The sequence below is a fragment of the Monodon monoceros genome, unplaced genomic scaffold, assembly GCF_005190385.1.
Source record: "Monodon monoceros isolate NGI ecotype Baffin Bay Population unplaced genomic scaffold, NGI_Narwhal_1 Super_Scaffold_4, whole genome shotgun sequence".
NCBI lineage: Eukaryota > Metazoa > Chordata > Mammalia > Artiodactyla > Monodontidae > Monodon > Monodon monoceros.
This window is the reverse complement of record NW_021703781.1, coordinates 56,897,052-56,910,168: the sequence shown is the minus strand read 5'-3', so window position 1 is coordinate 56,910,168 and position 13,117 is coordinate 56,897,052. Positions and strand designations below refer to the sequence as shown.

Genomic DNA, 13,117 nt, shown 5'->3' with positions numbered 1-13,117 from the left:
TACTCGACACAACTAGAGAAGGCCCGCGTGCAGCAACAAAGACCCAACGCAGCCAAAATGAATAAATAAATAAAATGGGCAAAGTATATAAATAGAAAAGAAAAAAAAAGAAATTGTTACAGCAATTAGATATTGCTCCTGTTTTAAATTTTAGCAAATATGTTTGTGATCACCCCAGCTATTATTCTCATTCAAGATGGAGATGCTGCCCAGTTTGACACTGTCTTCAGTGTTCCCAAAGCCAAATAATATCTGAGTGACTTATTACAACTACATGGATAATTTAATAGTACCTTTAAATATCTCCCCTGTTAGAGCAAGGCCCAACATGATCACGTTGCTTTAATTTACCACCCCTTTTGTTTTGTTTTATTCACATAAGATCTTATCTAAGAGTTTCTTTTCAACTAGACGAGTCTCTGGTAGTGGGTCCAAAGATTGAGAAATGAAAAGCACACACCTGGAATAAGAATTCCACTACTGGTTACAGCTTTCTTTAGGACCACCAAAATATACTTTAAAGAGCTAAGATTCCATAGGAGTCTAAGGCCCAGAGCAGAGCCTTTGCTTCTCTGCATATTACTCCTGTTAGAAGAGTGCTGGGAAGTAAGTGGTCCTTGGGCAGGGACTCAGAGCAGCTGTAACTGGACTTGTTAAAACATGAATATGAGTTTCTCTCTGTTGCTAATAATTAAGGAAGCGAAACATAAAGTTATAATTTTCCGTGTAAAAAAAAACCCTAAGGTGTTTAGACTGAGAGGAAGCTCTCCCAACTCTTTTCAGAACTTCCTTCCTGGGTATTTGGAAAACACCACTTAGTTTCAGACTTTGTGAGGCCCCCTGGCACCCTAGTATATCCAGCAGCGGTCAGAGGCACAGCAGACCACAGACCAGCGTCTGCAAGAGGCCTTGTCCTGTGCTTCCTCTCTACAGAGATGGTCAGGTAAAGCTCAGATGGTGTATTTTAGAAAAGTTACTGAAAGCCTTAAATTTCCTACCGTAAGCTCTGCTGAGACCTAAAATAAGAAAACAAGCCCTTCAACATACCCCTTCTAAGATGCTTTTAGGAAAAATGGGTCTTAACAGAAAAACTTAGAGCTGCAAATCCTTTAGACATGTTAGTATTGTTTTTAAGCAACCACTTTAAAAAGCCACTTGCAGTGACATGTCAGATTTAAAAGTACTTTGTCCATGTTTAGATATTCCTAAATCAGATTTATTTATTTAAGAAATATTTTGTCAGCAACTTTAAAGCCCTGCAGTTTTTCCAAGGCTGCCAGAGCATTTAAAAATACTCTGCTTATTCACCACAAATAGCCTGAGACAAACAACTGCATATCTAAGTCTGCATTAAGAGTAGGAGCCTTGTCCACATTCCATGTTATGGAAACTATTTAACCTTTCTTTGATGGTGGGAAAAATGGTAACTATGATCTAGCTATTGCCATACACTTAATCCCAGATCCTCAGTTCAGCAGTTTACGTCTCAATACTTAGGTTTCTCATGACATTCTTTCTTGGTGACTAGAGCATAGAGCTATTCTTAAAGTTTTTCCTCAAATGGAACAATTTCAAATGATACACAGCTTTGGGAGGCCCTGAGAATGAAATCTAGACCATGGAGCTACCTGAACAGCTTTGAAAAAAAGGACCGGTGCACAGCCACCAGAGAGCAGGGAGGACGTGCACGTGCACGTGCACAGCAGCCGGGACGCAGAGCCGGTGACTTCCAGGAATCCACGTCGTCCCATCTCACACCTCCACGAACGGAGATGGGGCACTGCACGCTGTTCTCACAGCTGAGCATGTAGGAATAGCAGAAAGCAAGTCATCTACGGAGAGAATGCATTGGTTTACAGAATGAACAAGGCAGCTTTTCTGTTTAACCTGACAATCTCAACCATTTCTCCCCTGGCCTCAGACACGATGTCTTCATCCCAAGTCCACAACTATCTGACTTGTTCCCACAAAGGTATGCAATAAAATATAAACAATAGTTTAAGTCTCTCTAAAGAGCTTTAACAGGAAAAAGTACTCCCGATTGAACACGCAACACCTCATCTCAAGCTTGTCGACTCTTACTGCAAGTGTAAGTAAGCTATTTTCTAATTTAAAATGACAGAAGTTTTTGGTCTGGTCCCTTTATGTTCCTTCCTATAAGATACCTTTGCTCCATTTTATTACTAGAAAAGAAATGGGTTAGACAGATTGGTTCATGAATCAAATTAGGTACAAATATTCACCCAAATGCGCTGCCTCTCCCATTGTGCTCTTCCCAAAGCCATGTCTGGCCAGGGCTATAGATGAGGCCTGGAGAGTCTAGGCCAAGATAAACCTCATCATACACACTGGAGCGCAAGCAGCTGAGTGCACGCACAGTCTTCACATGAAAGACAGCAATAGTCCTTCCAAGTCTCACAAGTTCCTGAGATACTTGGCAAGAGGACTTGTCACGCAAACCTTCCCACCACTGAAAAATGTTTATTAAATGTCCAGTCTTTGAGAGAGGGTTTGTACCAAAGGTAATCTTTAACTTGTCGGTATACATATTTTGAAGCAAGTAACTTCATTTTTGGACCCACTGCCCTCAAGTCAATGATGTAGCAGAATTGTGGCAAGGAAGCTGGCTTCATCTAAAATTCCTGCCGTGTGTTGGCCTACTGTTTGAGTGCTTCACAATCACTCCTACCCTAGCAGGAAAAGCACTCTGACAAAGAATTCCTGTAACCGATTCCCCCTTGCGTCCTTAGGCCTCACAATCATCTGCCAGGGGAGATGGCATGCCACCAGAATGTCACAGAGAGGCACTATAACCATTGCTTTGTTCTGGGGCTTTTTGAAAGAGCAGAGATATGAGGACCTCAGGGAAAAAGATCAAACAATCATACAAAGAAGCCAAACGTTCATTAGCCATCTCATGTAATTCAGCCTTTTGGCTTTAATAAGAAATCATCTCTCTATTAAACTGAATTACCTTCAAAAAGTGTGCTTTCAGAAATCAGCTCCAGGCTACAAAAAGGTCGTTCAGTTTGTACCAGTCATTTTCTCTACAAGACCATCTGATCATTATCTGTGTCCTCAGAAGTGCTGAGTCGAGAAGAGGTGCTGGGGAGCATAATCTGTTAGACGCAATAGAAACCCCAGAGCCTTTATCATGATACAGCTGAGAAGTGAACTGACATGTGGGCAACCCCATGGATGCAGAGGGAATTCTTAGGCAAATCCCATCTTCACAATAGGAAAAACCACCTTTATTTCCCTTGGAGAGTTTCCTGATTTGAGCTCAGGACTCATCTAGACAAAGTGAGTAAAGCAGGAAAAACTAATAAGCACAGCAGCCAACTGGGAGGAGACATGCTAGAGAGAGAATTCCTTTCCCGGCACTGCTTGCTGCTTTCTGCTCTGCTTCTAACAGGCTCCCAAGAAGATAATACTTCACTGGAATGTAATCTACCTTGTTCCACTTTCGAGAAATTGGGGGTGATGATTGGGGAGGTGGGAGCACTGGTTAGGTCAGGAAGTGTCTCGGCCCGTCTTGTCAGCAGTTCTTCACTGAAATGTCTCCATCCACAGGACTAGTGTAAGTAAAACAGACCGAGAACATCATGGTTAAAACAGTATGGTAGGAAAAACAAGGGACCAGTCATCAAGAGGCTCAATTCTCAGAAGAATGTAAAACAGAGACTAAGAGTGGAGGGAAGAAGGACTCCAAAAGAATGTGGTCTAGGAATAGATCACAGATGGGCCATGAACCTCGACCGGAAGATCTTCAGAGTCTGGTCACATGAGTGAGGAGGGTAGAAGGAATAGAAGGGACAATGGAAGAGGATGTGGCTTATTAGGGAACGCGGGAGGCCCACTGAATCCTGAAGAGCATCTGACCATGACTCACCACACTCAGTGCCCAGTGTTTTTAACTTGAGGGTGGACCATCTGTGCCTGCTGCAACCATTCTCCTAGGCTTCCCATCGCAGAGAAGGATCTGCAGAGCCATTTTCATCTTTAAGAGCCAATTGAGAGGCTTGAGTGAGGCCTCTGGTCTTGCCTAGGAAAAAACAGCTTAGAGATTTGCCAGCTGAAGTGTGTGTTATTAGTGACTGAGTGGCAAATGTCTGGGGCAGTTTGAGTGGATAGCCCCAGTATCTTTATCTAAAATGAACTGATGGGGGACAGATTACAATCCTCGAAAAAGAGAACACACCCCTGGCACTGGCTGTACCAGGCTGGAAGTCGGAGGCTCAGTTCTAGCACCCGCTTCCCTTTTAACATAAGACTTGGTGGTGTACGTCCAAAGGGAACGCTCTGCTGTGTTGCCATGCCGACCACCAATCCCAGCTTTCCCACCAGGCAGGGGACCGAGGTCAGTGTTGCACAGGTGACAGGGGAAAGAGGGAACACACATTCGCTAGAAGGGTGAACAGAAATCATTTATCTAAACAGAATAATAGAAATGAACAAAAACCTTTTAAAACAATCACAAAATTTACAAATAAATTGATACAAAATAAATAGGAGAGATTGTAAATCTACAACATCATTTGAATTATAAAATGCATTCATTATGACAATCAGCTCACGAAACCTATACATGTCATTTGTGCTTATTTAGGTTTATATACACAGCTCTGGATACTGTGTTCAAAAACTTCACTGCTACAAAGCATGAAATGTACACTATGATACAGTGAGTAAAGGCTAAGGAGGATGGAAATCAGACTCAAAGCAGGGTCTTATTTGAGGCGCCAAGGCAGTGTTGGCATTGGGCCTCAAAACCAAGAAAAGGCATATTAGAAGCCCAGGTGGGCAGGCAGCTTCCATGGTCCAGAGAGATGGATTCTGCAATCCAAGGTGGGAATTAGAGACCATCACTGTTGTGGGACCAGGCCACCAACCTGGCTTGGGAGTGTGGGAGTGAGGAAGGAGGCTGTGGCCTCACAGCCACGCTGTACCATTACCCAGAGAATAGACCCAGTCACCAGGAAACCACCTCTAAAGTATTTCACGGAGGTACTTGAGAGGCCCTGCCATGAAGTAAAGACCTGCCTCCATCCTCATCTCAAACACCTGCCATCAGGAATAGAGGTGGGCCGAATAACAGGGGCCGGGACACTAGGACCAACGTAAGAGCAGCAACCTGTTTAAGACAAAAGCAAAACCGCTCCTTCTCACCCACTTTAAAAGACAACAGAACCCTAGGCTCCATGGATGAGGGGCTCCAGAACAGATCTCATCTTAGTCACAGACGATGTACTAACAGTAGAGGCATATGTACATAATAAATAATAATATAAAATAAAGCATATACATTTGTGGACTTAAAAGGACTCCAGAAACAAGAAAAGTCAACGGACTGACACACTCCACCTTCACAGTAGACTTTAGACACGGGGAGTAATGAATCAGGAGCAAGGCTGGGGCTCTCTGGGGAACAAGAGTCCTGAGGCCTTACTTTTCTCCCTCTCCCTTCTGCTCTGGGAGCCTGAAACCAGCTGTTTATATCCAAGGGGCCTGGGCCTCCAACAAAAAGGGCAGGCACTCAAGGCCCACCAGGTCCATTTGATAGTTCTCTCCAGGGTGAGTCTGAAGAGGAAGCTGGCCCCAAAAGAAATCACTTCTCGAGTGAATCCATGTTGGTCAGATGTGGGCAAATGCTGGAAGATACCCTGCCAAGTGAGGCAAAACAATACTCCCAGTCATTCTTCCAATTCGTTTACGTTTAATGCCCAGTGGGTATGGGAACTTGAAAATGTGTACTCACTGAAGTCTTATAGCATGTGTTGGGTCTGTGCACATATAAACCTCGGCACACAAACTCCTAGAACTTTACTCTCTTGCCATTTAGAACCTTTGTTTCCATGTTGCTTCAAGTACAGCCTGATACTTAAAACAATTCTTCTGAGATGACCTCAGTGGCTCTAACCTATACAGTGAGAAAGCTTACTTGAGCCGAGACAACCTTGGCAAAGGTCTGAAGAGCAAAGAAGGTCCCCAGCCCAAGACAGTGGGAGGAAAGCTGCTCCAAGCTCTGCAGCTGCTGTGAACTGCCATCTTCCTCCTGTTCTTAGGGCTGACCAGGGGCTCTGGCATCTTCAGGCAGGGCAGAAGGAAAAGCAGCATGTAAGCACTCCCTGCAGGAAGGGTGCCCGCACGTGCCGGAGGAGGAAGGCCCACTGCCACAGCCTTGAGCAAGGTTGGTGCAGGTGCCCCGCACATCCGCAAACCGAGGCAAATGAACAAACATCATCCTAGAACCCTCCGAACTCATCTCTCCTATCAGCCCACGCAAATACAAAAGAAACGTGGAAAGATAAAGATTTGCAAATGGCCCTGAGGTATAAAAATCCACTGAGTAGGTTGCTCACTGATCCATTTACATGGGAAAAGTTTCTGAATCCCCAGATCACTTCCATATTGAACTCTCTAAATCCCTCCTAATTCTGGGCTAACCTGCAACCCACCAAGATGCCCTTGCTGGACAGAAGCACCACTAGTCCAGCGGCTGGAATAGAACCACACCCGACCCAGGACAAGAGCCTCAGAAGCCTCCGCTCCCTGAACTGCCAGCTCAGCCTCGCGGTCTTCAACGCTCCGCCAAGAAAACCGTCTCCGGGATCAAAGCTGAGAGGGGAACAGTTCCTGCTCTCCTGCGAGCAAGGAGCTTGTGTCATGTGACATGCACAAGCCAACCCTCCCTGGTGGCCCCCTGCTTAGAATCCCAGGGAACAAGGTGAGCACCTTCCCGTGCCAGCCCAGGTGAGGCCGGGCCCTGGGGAACACTGGAGGAGTCCTGCTCTCCTGGCCCAGGCAAGGCAAAGATGGTCAGATCCCTGGCTGGTTTTTCAGAAGATGACAGGGTTGGGTTTTGTTTTCGTTTTTGACCAGCCAGGACACAGGTTCAATTGGCCAGGGCCTACTTCGGTCTGCTCCTCAACCTGAGGTAATTTGAGGACAGAAGTTCATGGTCCCTGCTAAGCCCAAATTCCTGTGGCTTCATTTCCTAAGGGAAATGCAGTTCTACTTGTATCTAGCACTGTTTTCCTAGAGTTGGAAAAGCTGGACCTTTAGTTGTGTGGTACTGGGGATAGCACAAGTAAATATATTCACAGTTAATGTTCCATATTAGTGTGAAGTTTTGCATTCAACATTTGCACAAAAGCTCCTTGAAATATTAGAAAATGGCAAGATGCCCTACTCCTCCCACTTGGGGAAGACAACACTGTCAGCACGGGCACTGAGCTCTCTTCCAGAAGTGAGGTGAGGAAGGAGGGGAAAAAAGAGTTACATGGGGTGCCCTTTCACATTCAAATTATGTAAGAACCAAGGCTTAAGCTAGTTGATTAACATCTCAGTTTCCATGCACAAATCTTAAGGTTCTGTTTTCCTAAGAGTTTAAACATAATGATTTTAGAACTTGCCCGATGCATGTGAAACAGAGAATTAAAGGGAGGGAAACTCTAAAGCAGTAGGAAGAAAGTCTCCCTCATTTATGAAGAGAAAGCAGATTGTCCCAGGAACACTTGGATACTAGGAATCCAGTTCCAGGAGGAAGCTTCGGGATGCCAGAGTGGCTGCTTAGGAGAGGGGGAGGCCCTGTCTGGTCCCCCAGAGCCAGGGCTTGCAGCAGGGGCCACCGAAAAGGAGTGCGAGGCCCTGGCCTGACAACGGAGCTCCCACAGAATTCAGGACCCCGGGCCCTGTGTCTGCTCCACAGCCCGCTCCCCACGCTTACGAAGCCAGCAGCCCTAGGAGAGGACGACCCACCAGTAGTGCCGAGGACGGGCCGCTGCACATCAAGATCTCAACTATTTGATGGTCTTTCTCTGCCTTGCTCTCATTTACTTTGTAGACATGAACCGCATAGACCTTACCCAAATCATTCTCCTGCTGCCCCACAGAAGCCATGAGCCAGCATTTCTCCTTCAACAGCCTGAAGTTAGTTTCCAGAAGGAAAGTGGGGGGCCTGAAAGAGGAATCTGTCGCTCAGATACTGAGTGTTACCATCTGAAGGGTCTTGGGCCTTGCCCAAAGCAGATATAACTGTAGCCAAATGTTAGCCTTCATTCCTTCAGGGACCAGACAGGACTTATTTGGGACTCCCTGTTGTTATAAAACAGTGTGAAAAATCAAAGGTAAAGAGTAGTTTATAGAAAATAAATATGAACTTGGGAGGCTAAAATTTCCTCCTCCAGGAGCCCTACTGCAAAGCCCCCCTGTGCCAGCTCCTTTATAGAGAGGACTTTTCAAAAAGCCACACACTGAGCAGGTAAGACAGTATGGAAACGTTAACCGTTTCTCCCTGAAGTCAAGGAGCCAGCAGCTGGAATCCTCTCAAAAGGGCTTTAGGATCCACAGAGCAGCAGTGGGGCTCCAGAAAAGATCCAGCACAGTAACTGTGATTCCAGAGGCTCCTTCCAGTAGCAAGGCGCCCGGAGACGGACTGCGTGTGGAGAGGCAGATCAAAGCAGATAGGCCAGGGGAAGCTGACAGGAGAAGATCCAGGAGGCCAGAGGAACCACGGCTTGGCAGCCCGGCTGCGCCAGACCACAGGGATGGCACTGCTGTCCCGGCCCAGAGCGTGGCGTGCTGGCTGGGGCAGAAGCCTCCTCCCCTAGCAAGGCCCGGGTTTCACTCTGTTACAGGGAACTCTCTCTCATTTCTGCACCCCCTACAGATAATCCCAGTTCCCGTGTCACGTCATACTGACGCTGTGCTCAGCTAGACGCATCTTAAGAGAGACCTTTACACTTGGATGGGTTTGTTTATAAAAGCAAATACAGTACAGGGTCCCACTAACGTCAAGCTCTGCGGTGGGAGCACCATCCCACGGTGCTCTGATTTGGGTGCCAGCAGCAGGCCACTCAGCCCCTTGAGGGGGCACCTGGTGACTTCTACCAGGTGAGACCAGTACTTCCCTCACTAAGGGGCACGGCACCTTCTGAGGAAGATGCTCCAGGACCAACACCCCAGGGGAAACACTGCGCCAGGTACACACATGACACTGGAGCCACCGAGCTGCTCACCGGGAGGCAAGCCCAGCGTGTTGCTGGTTCTTTCCCAACCGCAGCTCCCACCCGCCAGCCAGCGCGCAGCCTGGGGTGCACAGTCCTACCTGGAGGAAGGAGAAGAAACTGCCGCTTAGCCCCAGGGCTTCCCTTCGTGCAGTGAGACCCAGTGGAGAAGATGCTATCTTCTCACCTAGTGACTGGACGCAGCGAGGACTGACAGGTCTATGTGAAAACTGTGGTCAGTAGGAAGTCATTTCAGTGTACGAATGTTGCCGACAAAATGCACATATCCCTTGGGTTAACACTTAAAACACAGAAGAGTTAGGAATTCAGTCACTCAAGAAACACCTCCTGACATTAATTTCACTACACGTGATGAATTTGATAGTAAAGTAAGACAGAGACACACATGAAATGGCCACAACACACATTTGGTTTCTGAATCCCTGTTTGGGGCCAAACTGACCCTGGCTGTATGGGCAGCCTCTCTGGCGTGGACCACGTCTGAGGCGGGAGACACAGAGGTCCTCAGGCAGGGACACAGCCACTGCTGGGCCCCGCGGGCCCAGGGACAGGGGAAGGGGGCAGGTGCCGGCAGTCCCCAGTGTTCCCTCCTTTAGACACATGGGCCTAGACGTGCCTTCTCAGCAGGGTGCACAGAGCACAGCTGGAAGGTCCGACTCCTTTTCTGACAATGACATACATCCCAGTGGGAAGGGCAGGAGCGTGGACTCCACACCACGAGTTTACTCGAGGGCCCTGTGGAAGATTTCCATTTGGCATCTGTGTAGCAGCATCGTGGGTTAACAAGAGCAAGGACGGGGCGGTGGGTGACGGCGCTCTGTAAGCTGGGGCGGAAGAGGCCTGGCTGAGCTGGAGGCCCCAGGCTGTGGGAATGTTGGGGTGAAGCCACCTCGCCTCTTGCAAAGATAAACCATAGGTTTAAAATCCATTAACATTCATTTTGGTGATAAAAATTCCTTAGAGTGGGAGCAAAATCACATTCCAAGCAAACGTTAAACCTTTCTGAGGGAAAGGGACACCGTTAAACATCAACATAAAACAACACTGAGCTCAGAGAGGCTGCAGGTCCCTGTGCAGGCTCCACCCTTCAGGGCCAACAGCCTGGGCAGGTCTGTGTCATTCATCCTTGAAGTTCGACAGCGACACCCGCTGGGGCACAGAGGAAGGGTGCCCCTCCCTGGGGCGGGGGCCAAGGAAGGCCACTGGAGGGGACAAGTCCATCCTTCTATGGTTACATCATGGGGTCACAGCAGAGTTCAGACAGAACAATTTAAAACTCTGCAAAAGACACTTTTTAAAAACATGATCTCTCGGAAAAAAATAAATCGCAACAATTTTCAACTTCATGCAAATCGAGGGAGGAGGAGAGTGGATAATGATAAAAGGTACAGCTGAAAAAATAAACATGATTCTATTTGGGCGGAAGAAATTCATCTCCATAATCTCGAATGCCACGCCCTGGCTGTCGATTTCACGTCTCCAGTTTCCATTCCTGCCCTCCCCGGCCTCCTCTGCTGCTTCCAGGAAGGGGACAGAGTCTTTGGTCTCAGGACGGTGCAGGATGCAGCATGGCACACAAGCGCACGCTAATGGGATTCACGGTCAGGCGCGGAGGCCGAGGCCGGTGCTCTAGATGGCGCCCTCGCTGTGCAGGCTGTGGTTGGCCTTGCTGTGCGTCACACAGTTCTGTTCATTGAGCAGGTTGGCCGTCTCGTCTGGCAACCCGTCGTGCAGCTCCGTAAGAGTCAATTCAATTTTAGTGTTTTCACTGTCTGAAGACTGAGGAGTTTTGTCCATCCGGGATGCCATCAAGGCATTTTGGTATTGCTGTCTTGAGATCTGAGGCCAGGAGATGGTACAGAAAACAAACCGAGATAATGTTTATTTTTAGGCTCTCTTGTCTCCATATGGTATTTATTACACCTTACGTCCCCCGAAGGGCCCCTAGCAGTTGCTCTAGAAGAAAACCATCCTTGAGTATAAACTGAGCCACTTTTTAAAGTTCAAGTTGATTCTAGTGAACAATTCACTTTTTGCTGATATATAATAAGCCATCTCCAAGTTCTGTCTCGACATTTCACAGAGACTAGAAAATGGCTTCCATCAGCTAATCCCCCCCAAAGCTATCTTTATTTCAGCCTAAGAAAAGAGCTCCGTCTCTCGTGAAGACCGGCTGGAAACGTTTACTCATTTTCTTACCCCCTCCAGCTCTCGTTCCCTGAAAAAGCCACATGTGACTTGGCAGCTCACTGGACAGAGCCAAGGAGACCGATGTTCTTCCCCAGCCAGAGTCAGGGCACAGGAGCTGGGGGCAGGGCGCCCGCAAAATGACCGAGGCAGGCTCGGCGCAGAGGCCACGGAGCCAAACGCTCTGGTGGAAGCCGACCGCTACCTGCCGGGCCCTGCCAAGCCGTTGTCTCCTCTTACCTTAACAAACTGGAGATCGGAGAGGGCTCGCACCGAGTAGTCCGGGATGTAGACTTGGAGGAATGAAGAGCTGAGCTGATTGTTGCTGCTCCCCAACGTCGGCGTTATCGCATCGATCCGGTCACTGCGACTGAGAGAGTCCGAGTGATTCAAGCCGCATGGGCGAGGAGGTGACTTGTTTTCACCTGGAAAAGGAGAAGAAACCCAAACTGCCTTTTAAGTGAGGTAGATGCAACTCAAAGCTCTTTATTTTCCCAAGAATAATGAATAGACAAGCTCAATCAACTTATGCCAGACGCCTCGGCCATGCAGCTCAGCTGCAGGGTCTCCTGCAGCACGTTCCCGGCCCTCGTCCACGCCAACAGACCCAATCCTCCGAGTTTCCAAGAGCAAAGACCCCGTGGCTGCACACTGTGTCAGGAGCACAGGCCGGGGGGGCGAGGTCCGAGACACAGAAGCTACTTGATACGAAACATGGGCTGTAGGAAGGCAGCGCTGCATTATTTTGCCAGAAGCAAAAACAAAGGACTCTTGAACGTTCATAAATGAGTACATGTTTTTAAAGGGATCAAAACACTTCTGTCTGCTTATACCATACCTGGCAGCCAAACCTGTTAACTTTGCCTCTGACCCCAGTAAAATCCCTGTCAGGCAGCCCGAGGACATCTCAGGATTGTTAAGAACCCTGGAAGACACCAAACCCTGAGACGGTTTGATTAGTCACCTTGGATGCTGTGGGAGTCTTCAATGAGATCGACAGTACTCTTTCATTAAAACAAAGTGAAAGGAAATCCAGGTGAGTCTAAGTGTTGCTGCTTTTAGAGGCATGTTCACCATAGCTTCTAATAAATTTCATTAAAAATAAAACCCACACCCTCACCAGGGCTTCTTCCATTTTTGCTTCTCTAGTCAAACCTATCGCACAAATATCAACTGGGTGCCCACGCTGAATTGCACAACGTCACGGGATTGAAGGGGACCAATTCTCCCACCTGATGGTTGGCTCCTCTTTGCAATGTATCCCTGACTGGCTGTCAGCTGGCCCCACCCTTCAGCTATCGGAAAGTCTGTCATCACACCCATAAAATCTGCTTCCCCAACTTCACTCTCCTCCACTCTGTGGACTCTCCCGAGTGCTTTCCATTCCTCTGCTACTTGGAGTAGCCCTTAAAAGTCTGAAGATAGCTAAGTCTCTTCCTCTCCGGGCGAAATGATTCACCTGTTCACCTCACATGTTTTTTCCCCCCCACTTACCCCATCCTGACCATTGTCTGAGAGTCCATTCAGCAAACGTCCCTCTTTTCTTTTTTTTTTTTTAGGCCACGCCGTGCGGCATGCGGGATCTTAGTTCCCCAACCAGGGATCAAACCCGTGCCTCTTGCATTGGGAGTGCAGTGTCTTAACCACTGGACCTCCAAGGAAGTCCCAGCGAAGTCCCTCTTAAAACATAACATGCAGAACAAAACATGGCAAGCACTCAAGGAACCTCATATGGCGAGTCCCCTTTCTCCTAAAATTTTCATGTAACCACTTTCCCTACAATTTTCATGTCATGAACCAATTTTCCATTGTTAGTCAAAATTATACTCAACAGCAGTTCCTCTTGTTGCTTTCACTTATCTACGAGAACAAGGCAAATTAATTTATCAGATGTTTTCTAT

The 13,117-nt window shown here is 47.7% G+C and overlaps 1 protein-coding gene across 2 annotated transcripts in view; it reads right to left on the bottom strand.

Moving 5' to 3' along the window:
- Positions 1-4,419: 4,419 nt before the first annotated feature.
- CNNM2 (cyclin and CBS domain divalent metal cation transport mediator 2) overlaps positions 4,420-13,117 on the bottom strand; it is a 143,823-nt gene continuing 135,125 nt past the window's right edge. For both annotated transcript variants that reach the window (XM_029245518.1, XM_029245520.1), the window contains 2 exons: positions 11,457-11,641; positions 4,420-10,868 (listed from right to left, as the gene is read on the bottom strand). In XM_029245518.1, the coding sequence (XP_029101351.1) occupies positions 10,659-10,868; positions 11,457-11,641 (395 nt within the window). In that variant the 3' untranslated portion in view covers positions 4,420-10,658. The remainder of the gene's footprint in view (positions 10,869-11,456; positions 11,642-13,117) is intronic.